An 18,150-nucleotide genomic window follows, 5' to 3' on the forward strand; every position below is an offset into this window, starting at 1 on the left:
CATTACCACTCATTACCACCCTACAAGGTGATATTGGATGGGAATGAAAATTCAAGAAGGAAAGTGGACACTTTAGGATAAATTAGCATTACCATGGGAATGGACAATGATATTTTTCACAAATTTACACACAAATTCATTCCCATTACCACCATTTATGACCAACTACCAAACGAGCCGTCAATGAATTTGAACAACTTGTGTTTACTGAATGAGTTGTAATCGAAATGAAAAAATGGTCGTTGAAGTACAGCTGAGTCTTATATATGAAAAGCGGAAGTTGATAGATCCAAAGTACATATGAGGTAGTTTGGTTAGAATATCGTGCTATCTAACAAGATTTGATGCAATTAGCCTTAAAAAGTAAGTGGGGATCATAAACAAGAAGCAACATACTTGGTTCCTTCTAAAGATAGAAAAGGATGCAAATTTTCCATAGTTAAGGCCGCCCTCTCATTTGTGGAATCTAATTATTTTATTTGAAGAATCTAACACATTTTAAGAGCAACGCAATCTAATTATCACAAAAATGGAAGCAACACGCTCATTGCTTCTTAACACGGTAAAGTGTCCCCATATTAGAATAAGTAATGTAATAGCTTCCTCAGATTTGCTCAAAGGCTATGGAACTGGTGCTATCAGCTATGTTCATAGAGAAACACAAAGTCAAACCATTTGAAATTGTGAAAAGGTACAAAAAAGTTTAATAGATATGCTTGGCAATTTTTTTATTTGGGTAATAGTGAAACAAAGCTAAGACTTGGAATCTTTTTTCCCTATATATTGCAAAGTAAGAAATATTTTCCACTTTGCATCAAAGTATAACTTACTTCTCATCTTATCTATGTAAGATTGAATGCAAAAAAAAAAAATTAATTATCGCCACACTAAACTGCTAATACACGCAGCGGCTAACATTGAACAAAATCGCTATTTATATAAGCGGTTAATAAGCAAAGACTGCTACTGGTATTAGTTGTCAATGAGGTATAATCGCTAATACAAGTAGTGGTTTCGCTGTCCTGCCTCACAATTCACATTATGTGGCAGGTAAACCGCTACTCCTAATGTAGCCTTCTCAAGTGGTATTGCATTTCCATAATTGGCCAAAGTGTCGGAGTAAAACCTTAAAAATCGTCGGATCATAACCTGCAAACTAGCTCAAACACCAAATTTATACAAGTCATCCAAACACATACAATCTCAAACTTTAAAAGTTAACAATTCAATAATCATGAAGCCAAATTAACGGAGGGACATGAAAGTTTCAAATAAGTACATTACGGCCAAATAATATAATACAAATATAACATATCTTTTAGAATGCAATGAAAGTGTATAATCCAAGAGCAAAATGATAACTCGTTTGCTAAACGCCGCCCTGAAATATCCTACTAACGCCCTGTATAAATACATATATATGTATTTATGTATTATAATACTTTCACTCTCCCACTCTCCCACTCTCACTCTCCTTCACTCTCATCACCACTATCCCACTTTCTTTCATTCTCTTCACCCTTTCTTAAGGATTTTTAATTAAGATTTTCGGCAACGAGAACTCCGGCGACAAGAATTCCCGCGACAAGGATTCCAGCGAGGAGAACTCCGGCTTTGCGGCGGCAGTGACTTAGGCGGCACACCACCACGGCACCACCACCCCCTTCTTCTCTCCTGTTTTTTCTTCATTTTTATTGAATTTTTTTTAAAAAAAAAAGAGGCGTCCACCACAGACGCCCCACCACCGGTGGAGGCGCCCATGGCAGGCACTCCACCACATGGTGAGGCGCTTGCCATGGGCGCCTCCACCGGTGGTGGGGCGTCCATCGTGGACGGCTCCTTTTTTTGATTTTTTTTTAAAAAAATTAAGGGAGGCGACGCCCCGTCACCGGTGGAGGCGTCCATGGCAGACGCCTCACCATGTGGTGGAGCGTCTGCCATGGGCGCCTCCACCAGTAATGGAGCGTCCATGGTGAACGCCTCCCTTAATTATTTTTTAAAAAAAAATCACTGTAAATGGAAAAAAAAAACAGATTGAGGGGGTGATGGTGGGGGTACGCGGTGGTGGTGTGTCGGGGGTAGCAGTGCGGCGCTGGTGGTGCAGTGGTGGTCCGACGGTGGTGGTGCGATGGTGGTTGTGCGGCGGCACCGGTGTCTAGTGGTGAGTGGAAGAAGATGGGAGGGAAAGTAAATGAAGAAGGGGAGAAAATATGAAATTATTAGGGAGTGAGTCAAGGGGAGGAGAGAGAAAGAAATACAAGTATGCAAATACGGTATAAAAATACCATATTTAGGGCTTACTAGGAAATTCTAGGACGTTGCTTAGCAAAACCCAATGATAATCAGCTAACTAATTATACACAAAGTGGAAACCCCCCTAGTTTCTTCATTGTGGGGTGAATGAACGAATTGTTGCCTCATCAAGCTCCTCAATGATGTCAAGAGAAAAAGAAGTGGTAATCGAACATCCTCGATGCGTTATTTGACAAGGTGATGAACTAGTGGTCTTGACGATGTCGTGTAGGCGAGAATGAGATGGGGCATAGGAGGTGTAAAAGTATATGTGTAAGCAGCAGTTGTGGGCACGGATCGCAATATGTGATCTTGTCCAACTTAGTCGAGAACGTCGATGCAGAGCCTCTTATGGTCTCGCAAATTGGAATTACATGATAAAGAATAATTACAAACAATATTATGAACTTAGCATCAATATGTTCAAATTAAAAACATACTAACCACAACTAGGGTGCTAAGCAGAGTTGAGAGATGGAGAAATTATGGCGGCGGCGGGAGACGCAATCAGCAGTGGAAGGTGCAGTAACGGTGGGCCGCACGGTCAACTGCGGTTAGGTTTAAAACCGCTACTCCGAGTAGTGGCTTTGTTTCTCATAAACCGCAATTTACATTAGCAGTTTTCTTTGGTCCACCGCTAATCTTAAAAGTCGTTTAACTAAAGAAAAGTTTTTAAAAAAGCCCACAACTGGAACTACGTGGATAGTTTGGTGGGAATTAAGTTACACATTAATCCAAACGAGAAATACTTCTAGCTTTTGCAATATCTAGAGAAATTTCTAAAACTTGGGATCACCTTAAGCAAAAAAAAAAAAAAGATAATTTTGAATGTACGATAAACCCGAGTATGCTATATACACTTTGCTACTCCAATTTTGGTTATCCTCTCTTTGTTTCCAGGCAATACTAGCAAAAAGTTTGATCAAATTACGAAAGGGCCCCCTGATGCCAGTATTGGAGCATGAGCATCATCTGAGAGTCCCGGTAAGACCCAGCTTTCACCTCTTTCAAATTCATCATCCCATTCATATTTCTATAGTATTACATTCCAACATGGCTCTTTGTGGCTATGATGGGGAGAAAGAGGGGATGGTTTTCATATTACTTAATCCAATCTTTTATCTCAAATGGGAATTTGTTACCAACTTAGCAACCAAACATAAAATTAAGTTCCCTTTCTTTATTATTTTCCCCTTGTCAATCCATTATTGTTATTTATCACTTACCAAAAAAGCCGTCACGATAATTGGTGAAGAAAACTCAAAACTACAACAATAAGCTTTAATTCATAATGTGTGAGACAAGATTGGGTCCACAGCAATATAGCACAAGTTTTTTCCAATAATCTGCAAAATTATTATATTCTATGCGATTTGCAAAATATTAGTATAGAGGCATGAGCATGTGCAAGTTCAATAATACTCTACTAGAAAAGAGCACTTTTGAAGCTCATTTAAAAAAAGAAAAAAGCAAGGTGACAACTTCAGGCACCTCACACCTGGCCTTATAAGCAAGTTGAAGAGAGACAGAGAGAGAGACAGAGAGATGCAGCATAAGATGGAGCGGACCCTCATTATAAGCTAAATATACATAAAAGAGTCATGGCACGACCCCCCTCAACTTGCAGCCGTCCTAACTCTCTCTAGTCTCTACATGTGGGATTTCTTCTATCTTACATTGTACATCTCAGCATGCACATGCAACATGCACCAACCATTATCATTTTTATCAGCTGACAGACCAAGAAAAGCTAATGAGGGTCAGCAGCAACAGCCTCAAAACCTTGCTAAACTGTGATTATTTTCCTATGGTATGAAGTTAAAAGGGGGGGGAGGAGGAGGAGGAAAGAAAAAGGCAACAACCCAAAATCCGCAAATTTTTGGTTGCTGATTGCGTTTATGCTCAAGTTGTTGAATACAAGCCGGGCAAAAATGGTCGAAGATGGTGCTCTAAAACCGCCAAAAGCTCTTGGCATTGGCTTGAATCTCCAAGAACCCCACCTCCGAGCCTTCTTACGGCTTCAACTAGTTGACCTCTCAGCTTCTGAGACAGCAAACACCCACCTGCCTTCATACACTCTCTATACACTGGCAAGTAGGCGATCGCCACCCTCAAGGGTGAAGGGAGATCCCTAAGACAAAGAGGAGATTCTCCTCTATTTAAAATCCTAAACATGTTAACAAAATGTTCTTGGCCTTGTAACAACCCCTCTGTGAAAGCATCCTCTGACCAATGTTCCTGGAGAAACGCACGAAGCTCAGAAGCAACTGAATTGTCATCTGACCGAGCAATGCTATCTGCAACAGCATACGTGCCAACTGGGTCCCCTAAGAAGTCTGAGCGGAGAAGAAAAGCAACTCCCTCCAGGGACCCACCACTTCTCTCTCCGGCAGCCTTCAGGATTTCGATGCTGAGGGCAGTAAGGACATGATGCGGTACTTGGGGCAGCAGGTAAGCAGCAACCTCAACTTGGCTACTTGACGTGGCAGCAGTCAAGGCAAGACATAATTCCATGTCTTGGCAACCTCTTTCCACAAACCACTGGACAACGGGCAAACACCCTCTCTCAGCTGCTCTCATTAGAGGTCCCAGAAACGCCATCGCGTTACCTTCTTCCACTAAACACTCCATTGTGTTGATCTTGCCATAGTGAGAAGCGAAACCCAAGGCCAGGTCGACATCCACATCCAAACTGTTACGCTGGGCAATCTGGAAGGACATAAACCATGTATTAGACCAAGAGGGAAGATCGGTAAAATGGAGTCACACATACTAATTATTTGATCAATTTGATAATTTCATGCTTACATTAGAAAGTTATTCTTAAATGGAAAGTGTGTAATTGTGACTGAAAGTAACCACAGAAACAGGATCATAAGAAGAGTTCAACTACTCGTTATGCTAAAACTTGAAAACCAAGAACAAGGACCACAGCCGTATCTTAAAACTTCAAAGAAAGGATTTTCTTTCCCTCTGAAAAGTGAGTATTACATGCCTATAGACAAAATTATCTTTGTGAACCTTTAATCAAACACAACCTATATCTGTCTTGACAAGATATGTAGGACGTTCACATAGGATATTGTGCTTTCTTGGAGATTGTTATCTACATTAAATTTTATTTGTTTTGATTATACACACATTGCATTAAGATAATTGCAACATACAAGTTACCATTATTTCATCAACACCCCCCCCCCCCCCAACCATTCAAATCTCAGAAAGAGAGTAATAAATCCAGAAATTGATTCTTTTTGAGAAATTCTATGCTCTTCATTGTAATCAAAAGGTAAAACTTCTGGGTATTCTGCATTTATGTCAAAACCAAATATGAGCTACATTCATCGCCGGGTCTTAATGAAATTGAAATCTCCTAATTCACCATATGATACGCATTCACTGTCAAAAGACAGCCACAAACTAGCTGATGCATCAACTGAAATAATCAAGCTTTCAAACACCCTAGCGATCCCCAGATCCTTTCAACCTGCAGGCAACACAGGCTCTACGTACCAGTGATAGTCCACAGAACAAAGTATATAGCAGAAATAAAAGAGCCTTAAATACTGTGGTTGTGATGTAGCCATCCACCACAGCCTTCTCAACAGAAGACCCTAACCTCAAAAAACTACTAACCTGAAGGTCCTAAACCATCAAGCACAATCGTTTATGATTTTCACTCCCAGAAACAATACCACGATGAAACAAACACCACTCCATAGCAATCAATTATGCATACTAGCCTCAGAAGGAGATTACAAAACACACAAGTCATCGTTGATAGTGAAACTTGTAAAATTCAGCTTTATTAAACCAAACCAGATTATGTAGCGCTGGCATATAACTGGAATCCTACAAAATGGTTTGACATAATAAAAGGCTTTTCCCAGCAAAGCTAGTATACTCATTTTCGTTGACAAAGAGAAAGACGCCAGAGGGAGGGGAAGCATTTTCACATCATTTTCCGCATCTGAGCAATTTATAAAGAGGGAAATTGAATAACAATGGGAACGGAGATGGCATTCTCACAGATTCACGCAAACTCACCTAACTTTCATCCTTGAAAGTGGAAAAAATTTACATGAAGATAAACTTCTGCACACAAAAACTCAAAGAATACAGAGCTTTATTAAATTTCTCTTTTCTTCCTGAACCAGGCATGGGGAATGTATGATCAAGTCCCTCCTACCATATTTCTTTCTTGCCTTATGCTTCTCAATTTTCATCCCTACCTTCCACAAAATTTCATTCCAGTAAGTCACTGTAGCCAGGCTCTTATGTGTGGGGACTAAAAATAAATGGCTTTTTATGAGACTAAAACTTGCTTAGCAGCCCATTGACATCAAACCCCAAAACATGCTCAAAAGATTACCCCAGACGACCAAGTCATCCAGAGGCAGTCCATCCTAGGCTTCCTAGCCAACACATTCACATATATGAAGCCCAATCATAACTTACATGACCAAAATTGTTACTCTTCTAATCCACCCCAAAGTCTCCAATCCATTAAAGTTAAGAGAGGAAGACTTTGGAAGGCATTCCGAAATATATATATATATATAATATATATATATATATATATATATATATATATATAAAGTAAAAATTATAAGAAAAAGTTGATATTATGAAATCATACATTGAGATAAATCAAGTAAGATCCCACTTTACTATACTTTTGCTTATACATTTATGAGTGAATACGGGATAAAGTTGGTAGATGAATAGTGGTGACTATACAAATGTTGCATCCTTTGAAGAACGGATGAAGTAAATATATATATATATATATATATATATATATAGTAATATTATATATATTATATATATATATATATATATATATAGGGGTAAGATCACATGAGAATGCTCCTTATATGAGAAAGAGAATGAATCTCAACCACACGATTGGATTAGAGTTACAACACTTGTTCATTAGAGTTATACCCTTCCTAAAAAAAAAAATCTAATTTTTCATTTTTTGGAATTACATCACTTTTTCATTAGAGTTACATCACTTACTAATAAGAGTTATATCACGTAAAATTCATTCTTATTTCTCCTGTAAGTATGCATTCTCATATGAACTCAAATATATATATATATATATATATATAAAATCAAGTTTAGGTGACAACGCTTCTTATATAAGAACGTGATAATAGTGAGTAAATTGTAGATAACATGGTAATCCTTTTTCCTCAAAAATTAATCTTCAGGAAGAAAGCCCCCGCAAAGAAAAATATGATTACATTTTAGCCAATAATGGATTACTTGTTGGCTAAAAAGATTACTAACTAGTGTTTTCACATTTTTATATAAGTAGAGTTCCTACCCAAACCCAACCCTATTTGTGTGTGTATATATGCTCCTTCACTCCTTGTCCCCGTCAGCCATCACTGTATGTTCCACACGTTTGCATTCCTTTAGTAATCTATCTAATTGAATCATAGGCAATTATATATATATATATATATATATATATATATATATAAGGGAAGGGGGAGCAATGGTGTCTTCTTTTGAAATGTCTATTTTGCCCCCCTTCCCTTTTTAAATTACAAAAGGAATGTCGAATCAAAATCGACACTCAAAGGAAAATTACCGAAAATTAATTTACAACACTCACCCACAAATCACTTAAAAGAAGAAACTTTACAAATCACTCATACAATTGAGAAAATCACGTTATAAAAATCACGCAAATCACTCAAATAATCAGGAAACTTTGTTAAAACTTAAAATTAACATACAAACTAAAACTAATAACCTAGAACGTTAATACATACAAAAACATTTACAAAAATTTACTTACAAATCACTATTCTCAAGAACCATTCACAATTAATGGTGGGTCATGATAAAAAATAGAGGTGTATTTGTAGTGAAATCATAATTTAGAAGTTAGACAAGAAAAAAAAAATTATTTACTTTTTTATAGTGTGTCCTATATATAATGAAACTTTTACATATATTTGGACCTATCTTTTTCTATTATATAATAGCGATTAATTATCAAAGTAAAAAGGTTTATGTAAAATATCATTCAATAATTAAAGTACAACATATTTCTATTATATAAGGGAAGGGGGGAGCTATGCTGTCCCTGAATGAGGAGACTATGTTACCCCCTTCCCATTCTAAATTTCAAATTCACTTACAAATCAAAGGGGGCTTCAAACAAAAATACGAAAAATATAATTATAACAATCACTCAGAAGTCAACTAAAATCATAAAATTGCATAATTTACATTATGCAAATCATTAAAATGATAAAACTTTACAAAAACTTAAAAATTCACTTATAAACTACAACATATGAAAAAATTGACTTGGAATCAAAATGTCCACTTTCTTTACAATTTATGAAGTACTGTACTTAATTCAGAAATCAATTAAAAAATTATAATATTAGAAATCATAAATAAATTCAATAAAATTTCTATTTTGTTCATAGAATTTAACTTTGAAAAGTAAAAACAAAAAGAATGGTGAGAGGCTTAAGTGACAGAAACTAAACCAATCAAATTTTGCAACTAAAAACTGTTATACTTCGTATGTCTAATGTTCAAATTTTGACTCTTATGCCAAAGAAAATTGAGCATTGTTTCGAAAAAAAATCAAGCACGCATCGCGTGCAAAAAATTCTAGTATATATATATATGGAGAGAGGAGGGGGGGGGGGGGGGAGAGTGTTCATATCCAATGAGAAGGGTGAGAAGGATTGATGTGCATATTTTTTGTATTAAATGTGCATATTCCAATTTCGAAACTACAAATATATGGTATTGAAAAATAAGATGCCTATTCAGTTCAGAAAAAATGCACATGAAAAATAGTTGCACATCTAATTCAAGAAATATGCACACTTAGTTCAAAAAATATGCAAAAAAATCCTTCTTGTCCTTCTCCTATTGAAAATCTTCTCACTTCTATACACCAAATCACAAAGCTTCCACCTTCTCCACTTGTCCCTGCCAGCCCTCATTTCACATGTCTGTATACCTCTTCTTCCCTAATCAAATGATTGGATATGTGATTAAATTGTAGACAACATGGTTCAGTGACTGTTGCGTTGCAGTCCTGAATTTAAGCACCAATTAAACAAAGCACTTAGACAAACAAATTTCAGTCACTCTGACCTCCAGAAGTCAGGAGTCAGGCCACTAACTGGTAAAAATTCATTCAAGAATCTTGACTTGAGTGCTTCTGTCCAACAATGGATATGTCCTCATATGGATTCAGATCCAAATTAATTCATGTACATGTTGCTTGGCACATCAACTAGTTCTCTATCTAAGTTTACAGCCATGAGTATGATCATTTCTATCTTTTAAATAACTGTGGATCCATTGAAGAGCAGAAGATTTCCATATTTCTAGAGAGCCTAAAAACTAATGAAGTTTTTGAACTTTATAGGAACACACAAAGAAGAGGAATCTACAATCACAAAGGTTGTGAATTGTGATATTATCACCAGCCAAAGAAATAAAATGAAAATCATTTAACGATCATAGAGTTATACATTTAGGGTACAGTTCCCATATGCCCAGCTTCAGGTGATTGTAATACATGATACCCCCACCCTAACGATGGCAACCTATCCACTCAACCAAAAGTTGGATGGAGGATATCTTAAAATATATGTCCAACTGAAACTCATTGCTATCACAAAGATTCAATAATCGGAAAAGAACCATAATTATATGAAAATTTTCTTCGTCGAAAACTTTGAATTAAAAAAAATTCTCCAACAGAATGATTAAAGAAGTCATTAAATAATAAAACAAATTGTCGCGAGTTGATAGGAATAATTCAAAAGGCTAAATACGATTAGTAATTTCAATTACTTTATATATTATATAAAAACTCTTATCTATTACATATAAAATTATGGAATGTTATATACTCCCTTCCGTCCTATAATAATGCTCACTTCTCATTTTTCACGGAAATTGAGGAAAATGGAAGGAGTTGAAGGATTTCCCAACATATATTTAAGTATGTGGTTTTTTGGTACTTTTGTCTTGGAACTACTTTTTTATTTTCTTATTTATTTGAAATAAAATTGAAAAGCAATAAATATTCCTTGAAATAGTACTAAACAATAAATAGGGGTACATATTTTGAAGGAAAGGTCGGGGTATTTCGAAAAGTTTGTGTAGAAATGAAGGATAATTTGGTTGATATAAATTGATAAAAAAGAAAATAGACATTACATTTTGGGACACCCAAAAAGACATGTGAGCACTATATTATGGGACAAAGGGAGTACATGATAGTATCAAATATATTCTATATATACTATACTTAAATTCCTTAAAAATCTAAAGACACTTGCCATTTGAAAGAGAAACAAAGTATCAATACAAAGGCGAATAAATTAGGTTTTATACATACTTCCTTTGTTCCATAATTCTAGCAACACTTGCTAGTTTGCGGCCCCCAATGCACTACTTTGACCATCAATATTTTCAATTATGTATTAGTAAAAAAACATGAAAAAATTGATTTAGATGTACACATTACGATGAATCAAATAAGATCTCACGTAACTATTTGTCCTATATAGTGACGAGAATTTGTGGTCAAAGTTTATAAAGCTTGACCTTACAATATACAAGTACTGCAAGAATTATGAAAGGGAGGACGTATATAATTAGATATCATGCCCTTTTCAACCACGCTCTCTCATATCTGCTCTAATCTCATCCAAACTATATCTGCCTACTCAAGCCCTGCTCCTCGTTAATCCCTAATCCTTCTAGCTCAGCCTAGTGCCAAATAATTTTCTGCACTTAACCAAACTCCTTTATCTCTGCACTATTATCTTTCATATCATATCAGCCTACTGAAGCCTTGCTTCTCATTAATCACCATTCCTTCTGGCTGGCGTTTGGTATGTAAAAAGTTGGAGTTAAGGGATTAAAGCGTGCAATTGATCATTGGAAATACATGACAATACCCTTGTCTGATTTGTGATAGAGAAAGATTGGCACTATAAAAGAAATTTACTGAAACACCCTTACCAACTCTGTCCCCTTCTCGTTTCATTAGTGACAAAATGGTCAATTAGCTTTCAATCGCAATTCCCATCCATAACCTTGTCTCTGCCTTTATACCACATTTGCCGACTTACTACTCACAAACCACCATCCCTTCTAGCAAAGCCTAGTGCCTATAGTAACTAGCAACTCAGCTAAGAAGTGTGTGGAGCTCATCATTGAGAATTAGTTGCAGGATTCACAACCATGTCACCAGGACCTCCTATGGATATGTTGCCCAAAGATATCAGAAATCAAGTTTCAAATCTAATAAAGAGGCCTGAATCCAGCCTGAAAAGGAAGAATCCCTTGAAAAGCTATGGAATATGGACCACACTGATTTTCTCAGCAAACAAATATCTACGAAGAAGTTATTTGATATAATTTGTTTCTTTACGGTAAACATAAAGAAAAGAATTTCATCCATGAAAGAGAGTCAGCTGTCAGAGCTGGCCATGTCAAACTATGGTGAAATCTGCATGAGCAATTAAATGATGCAAGGAGGTATCTTGTAATGCTGTGAAGATCAACTGGTTCTACAAAAGAAGAGGACAATTGTGAATTGGATCCAGAAGGGAAAGGGCCAATGGTGGGAGTAAGAGCTGGAGAACTGGAGATACGAACACAACAGCAAGTGCACACGTGATGGACAAGAACAAGAAGTAACTGAGGGGTAGCAGTGGCCCAGTTTCAGCATGCCCACCTCGCTGGAGATAGGAGATGACAGAGTGCACAGACTGAAGTGAAAATGCATATAGGTAATAGATGGCAGGAAGGCAGTGACAGTGATCCAATTATCAGAGGCAAAACATTAAGGACTTAAACTGAGGGAGCTAAAGATTGCCAACTTCGTTAGAAACGCGGCAGGTACATTACTATTAGCTGCACTTTAAATCACGCTCCCAATGCTTATCAAACTGCAAAACGATATGTTAATATCCAAGGCACTAGTGCACAGCTAACATAAAATTCATTCCTTGGTTTGTCAACATAGGTAGGATCACTCACTAACAGTATCAAATTGAAAGTTATGGACTTTAACCATCTAAAATTTAAGGAAAAATGCAAAACACCAGTTTGAAAAGGGAACAAGAATGTCTGTTAGATATTTGACAACCCAACATGGTTATGGACATTTGATACTTCCTTTTCGACTAAATGCATAGCAGTGGCCAAGATTCGCATACATATTCATGTCCAAGGCGAGAATCCAAGTCCAGGTGTACCAAAAAAAATACATTAACCCCACAATAGATATCTATAAACAATTTCCAACAGGAGAAAAAGTTTAATAGTGTACTTAATGAACAATGGAAGTTCAACTTACCTACCAACCAAACCCAACCCCCCCCCCCCAAAGCAAGAAATTTAACTGTTTTGGAAGATGTCAATTATATAGGGAACATCATGCTTCAAGGAAGCACTGAAACCAAAAAAGGCTCGTATAAATGCCCTAGGTATCTTTGAGAACAGCAGTCAGATTCAACACAAGATACTAATTCAAGGCAGTAGTTTGACGACTTAATGTTTGAGTTCATTCTTTGTCCAACTTCTGATTTGTATTCAGCTCATCCACGGAAGCTAATATACACAGATGAGATCCCTTGACCAGATGGTTCACAAGTTCAGCTAAGTGATAGAAATAGGAGATAAAGCACAGTAAACACGAGGCAAAAAACAATACCTGCAACAAAATGCGCACCAACTCAGTGCTGCCAAAACGTGAGGCTTCAAGAAAACACTGGTTTACATTGTCAGCACCACCCTCAACTAGCATACCAAGGAGCCCTTGGATAGCAGTAGCTGATGCTCCACAAGACCATCCAGGATCAAATGAACTACTAAAAAGAGTAAGAGGGAAGCACGCAGCATCGAAGGCCTCAGTAAAGTCCTTCCCAGTAAGATTGTTCCCAGCAAGATCAAGAAATGTCTTGAAGGCAGACAACTGAAGCTGGATCTCAGCAGCAGAGTCACGATGCTTTTTCTCCTTACTATCATGACATCGAGAATGAAAACCAATACATTTCAAAGCCCATTCAGTGAACTTTTGGACCTTAGCACCGGCCTCCGCCTTCAAGACATCATCGCCATTGCACTCCTGAAGTCGCTCGTGCAACCTAACCGAAGTGTATAGGACAGATTACCATAAATTAGCTGAATGCAGAGGTTAAGCTATAAGATAAACCATATCCTAATGTGGCATTTGACATGCCATCATTGTACATTTGTACGTACACAGTTACAGAAGACCCCTCGATACCGTATTAAGGGTAGAAGAGAGTGCACACTACAGTAATCACTTAGATATTGAAAATTCATGTTTCAAGGCTACAATAGTGAACCTCTATAATGCGGGTGGATAGATGTTCCAAGAGATGCACAACAAAACTAAGCAAAGAGGTTCTACACTTGAAAGAAACAGACACCAAGATGACCTCCTTTACTTTTCACCAAATAATGTAAATGAACATGTAATGTCTACAACTATGAGCAATAAAGTACAGGTACCTTTGTGCCATCACAGTCACTGTATCTGCTAGGTCCATTGTTCGACTCTGACACGCAGAGACACAAGATGCAAGAAATGAAGTCCGAAGAGCTGCTCTAGTAAAATCATAGGCTCCGCTAGCTATTATCTTCTTTATTAGTCCTGATATTCCATGTAACTCCTCATGTGTAGTAAGGAACCAGATTGAATCCAATGAGATGCAAAGGAAATCATTAAGAGTTAGTAAATCAGCAGTCAGTATCCAACCTTCAGCCAGGTCCCAATCATGAGAGCTCACAGCACTTTGAAACACTTTTCCCAGCTCCATCCTATCTTGTCTACTCAGTTTCTTCTCATTTCCCGCATTTCCTTTCTTCCCCACCTGAGAACTCATTGTCACCACCTTCAGTTTCTGCTTCTTAGCACCACAACACCCAACCTTGGATATCCCCGAGTCCTCAATATATAACGGTCCTTCTCTCGCAAACACGACATTACTTCCCTCGCCTAGCTCCGTGAATTTGCTTTCAATTTCAAACTTGGGACTCCCAGTACCACTGTAATCAATTTCCATCTCACAAGGTATCTGTTCTTCATCTTTATTTTCAACCTTTAACCTCAACCGTTCCCTTCCCACGTCATTTTCCATCTTTCCCAGGTAAAGCCAACCTCTTCTACCAGTCAGTAGTTAACAATCAAACAGAACATAACATTTCAAAACTAAAACAAACCACTCAACAATAACAAAAAGTACCCAAATTGTTAATACCAATACTTTGTTAAAAGAAACTCAATTTTCTCAACTTCTCCTTCCACTTTAACTTAAACACACTATTGCGACCGCCACGGCGAAAACTAGCCAAAACACCAAACAACCAAGATCAAAAACAGATGCTAAGAACTAATTCATCCCAATTAAAGATCCCTTAGATTGAAGTAATCATATAAAATGATGCAAATCTTCAGCACAACTTCCACTTGAGATTATCAGAATAACTTGGACAGCAGCAGAATCACACCATGAAAACAATCAAAACCCACAAATTCTCAGAATAAACCCAGAATTAATAGAACCAAAAGGATCTCAACTCAACAGTATCATAAGAATAAACCCTAAACCATCACTTCAATTTTCTGGGTCTATACAAAAATTCTCAAAGATCCAGCAACACCCTAAAAAACCCAGAATAACAATCTCATCAGAAAAAAATATATAAAAGATAAATTTTGAGAAATCAATTGCAAATAATCAGCCAATTAAAGCAGTTTACCCAGAATCAAGTAGAGAAATTTAAATAAAAATGCATGAAATTTGTATATTTATCAAAAAGAAAAAAAAATGGGTTTGTTGTTGCAAACCTGAAAATTTGCTTGGCAAAGAAGAGGAGAGAGAGAGAGGTTGGCTCAGAAAACCTCCCAAAAACACACTAAAATGGGCGATCCTCCTTTTTATTCTTCCAAAAAAAAGGTAAAATAATTAAGGGGATTTTTTTTATTTTTTATGTTCGGATCACTTATTTTTGCGCCTCTTGTTTGATTATATTTGGGTGAGAATTGTTTAATTATTGATTCTTTGTTTGCATTTGCAGACGAACTGTGAGTGAAGTCAGATTCCAAAATGATTTTCTAATTAATTTAATAATATTTTTTTTTAGATGTTACACCTTTTAAATCACGGATTCGTAATTTTTGGAGAGAATAGATAGAGAGAATGAAAAACAAAAAGGTCTCATGTAAACATGTGATAGGAAAAAGATAGAGAAATTATTATCCAAAATAAAAGTGTAACATCTAATTTAAAAACTTCCTAAATAGTAAAAAGCATAACATCTAAAAAAACAGAGGAAGGAATAATAATAACAGAGAACCTGTCCAACATCAAGTATAGTGAAACGGAAGTAATAATATTAATTCCGAATATTTCTATAATCATATATAATATTATCGAATTGTTATCCCGAAATACATATATTTTAGGATTTCTTCTTACTTTAATTTTTATTTAGATATTAACGTTTAAAGTTGCGGATATATTGAATTTTTTTTAGGAGTACATCATGGAGGAATTAATAGTTAAAAAACATTGGTAATAATTAGATGACGTAGTTTGGTGAAAAGAAAAGGATTTTCTAAGAAAAAAATGAAAAAGAATCTGTATGACTCATGAAAAAGAGTCACCCAAAAGCTCCAGCCAAAGGGCCTCACCACTTGGAAGCTTTAGGTAGGGATGCTCTTTCGTGGGCTCCACCTTTCAGCAGAATGATTGATTTTTCCACTTTTACCCCTGTCTATTCTCACTTGTTCCCTTCTTTCGTTGGGCCACCATCCCATCGGTTACCCCCATAGTGAGGACTGAAATGATAATGAATCCAATCAAATTACCGATTTACAAGAACAAAATATTGAAATTTTTTCATAAATAATATTAAAAAGAGTATTACTTCTTCATATGCGTCAACGTTCAAATCAATTTCATGGGTATCGTTTATGTATAACAGCACGTAAGAAAATTTTTTTTTTTTTTTTTTTGATCCATATGAGCCACGAAGGCAGTACAAAGTACAAAGAAGGGGAGGGGGATTCGAACCTGTGACCTATCGTTCACAGCACCTCAATCTTAACCACTAGGCCAAGACATCCTTGGTTAGAAAATTCTTTTTTTTGTTTCACCAAAGTAAACTATTACTCAAAATAGCGGTTCACTTTGAAATTAACGGCTACTCTAAGTAGCGGTTAACTATAATGAACCGCTATCATGAGCAGCGATTTATGAGCTTAAACCGCCACTCGGAGTAGCGTTTTCCTGTGGAAATCTCCTGCTACCTAGATTTGGGCATTTGTAAACTGCTATGTGGAGTAGCAGTTTATATACTCAGCTACACCAGCTAGTTTTGTTTTTCCATAACTGGCCGAAATGCTAGAAGCACCACAAAATCAGCTCTACAACCTGCAATTTCGGCACCAAATCATCTAATCACCAATTTCATCCAACAACACCAAGTTTATCCACATATCAATTACCAACAACAAGTTCATCCAAATCCAAATTTATCCACATATCAATCACCCAACAACAAGTTCATCCAAATCCAAATTTATCCAAATATCAATCACAAACTCCAAGTTCATCTATCACAAAATTGATCTAAACGAATGATTAAGCCAATAATTTCTTAGTGATGAAGCAAGATTAAGAAAATGACATATAATGGTATTATCAATCACAAACATAGTTTAACATAGTGTTAACTAACTAACTATACAAACAATAAATAAAAGAGTTATGCCCCGTATTCTTCTTTTGTGTAGGTCTAGATGAACTAGGTGTGGACTCATCAGACTCCGCAATGGCATCAAGAGAAGACGGGGTGGTGGTTGAACGTGTAACACCCCGACAATTCTCTATTTTCCAGAATACCTTTTCAATATAAAACTTAGAGAGTAATCAAAACATTGTCTCCCGTATGATAACGTATCGGCTTATTCAAAAATTTGCAGCGGAAAACATAATAAATGAACTTTAGAAATAAAACTTAGTCAACCAAAAAGCCAACTCTAAAAGTCAAACCAACAAAAGTCAAAGACGACGACAAAAGTCAAAGATAAAGATGAAAAGTATAAAGTCAACAAAAAAAATATAGTCAACACAAGCTATCCAATCCTGAACCCATGATGCATCATCTTCAAACTTGTTATGGACGATGCACTATTGATCCGTAGAGACTGCTCACCAAATGGGCCATCACAGGATCAATAAGCATAACCATGATCAGCACATACACACAACACGTAATCAACAAAGCTGAGTACTACATAATAAAAAATAAATAAACAATCCTAACATGATACTAATAAATAAAAAGCACGGATAGATAAAATAACATAGCAGACTTTTTTTATTGAACTAAACTTCACAACTAATAGATTAATTAATTTAGATGAAATAGTCAACGGAACGAGTTGTCTAAACCAAAACCAGTCTTCGATCTAGACGATGAAATTCGAGTGCGACTCCGTATTCCCTTGATCTACGATATCGAGAAACCTTTAAAATAAAAATAGGACGCGATGATCAATCTGGTCCTAAGAAAAGTCATGGACTACCAACCATGTACTCCAACTCATACTTGTCCAACACTTCAAACGTGCACAAGTCTAAAGGTATTGCTATCCATATTTCACTTTACATGATAATAATTTATTCACTTGTTATGACTCACAAGAGGAAAAATAATATAATCATCAAACAATCATAAACTTCCATTTTTTATCTTAGGATTAGATAAGGTGATCAACAACTTACATCCCAAGATTAATTCCAAATT

General features: G+C 36.4%; 1 protein-coding gene across 1 annotated transcript; it reads right to left on the reverse strand.

Moving 5' to 3' along the window:
• Positions 1–3,697: 3,697 nt before the first annotated feature.
• LOC104889088 (ankyrin repeat protein SKIP35) lies at positions 3,698–15,344 on the reverse strand. The gene is made up of 4 exons (XM_010674229.4): positions 15,185–15,344; positions 13,846–14,998; positions 13,022–13,454; positions 3,698–5,001 (listed from the first exon to the last, which is right to left on the reverse strand). The coding sequence occupies exons 2-4, from the start codon at positions 14,472–14,474 to the stop codon at positions 4,195–4,197; spliced, it is 1,869 nt and encodes a 622-aa protein (XP_010672531.2). The 5' UTR covers positions 14,475–14,998; positions 15,185–15,344; the 3' UTR covers positions 3,698–4,194.
• Between the last annotated feature and the right edge of the window lie 2,806 nt (positions 15,345–18,150).

The sequence above is a fragment of the Beta vulgaris genome, chromosome 3 (assembly GCF_026745355.1).
Source record: "Beta vulgaris subsp. vulgaris cultivar EL10 chromosome 3, EL10.2, whole genome shotgun sequence".
Taxonomy (NCBI): Eukaryota; Viridiplantae; Streptophyta; class Magnoliopsida; order Caryophyllales; family Amaranthaceae; genus Beta; species Beta vulgaris.

Excerpts from the sequence above, each read along its gene's own strand:
- LOC104889088 (XM_010674229.4), bottom strand. The coding sequence starts at position 14,474 with ATGGAAAATGACGTGGGAAGGGAACGGTTGAGGTTAAAGGTTGAAAAT. Across the intron at positions 13,455-13,845 it reads GTGACTGTGATGGCACAAAG|GTTGCACGAGCGACTTCAGG; the intron begins GTACCTGTACTT and ends CACTTCGGTTAG. Across the intron at positions 5,002-13,021 it reads TGGTGCGCATTTTGTTGCAG|ATTGCCCAGCGTAACAGTTT; the intron begins GTATTGTTTTTT and ends ATGTCCTTCCAG.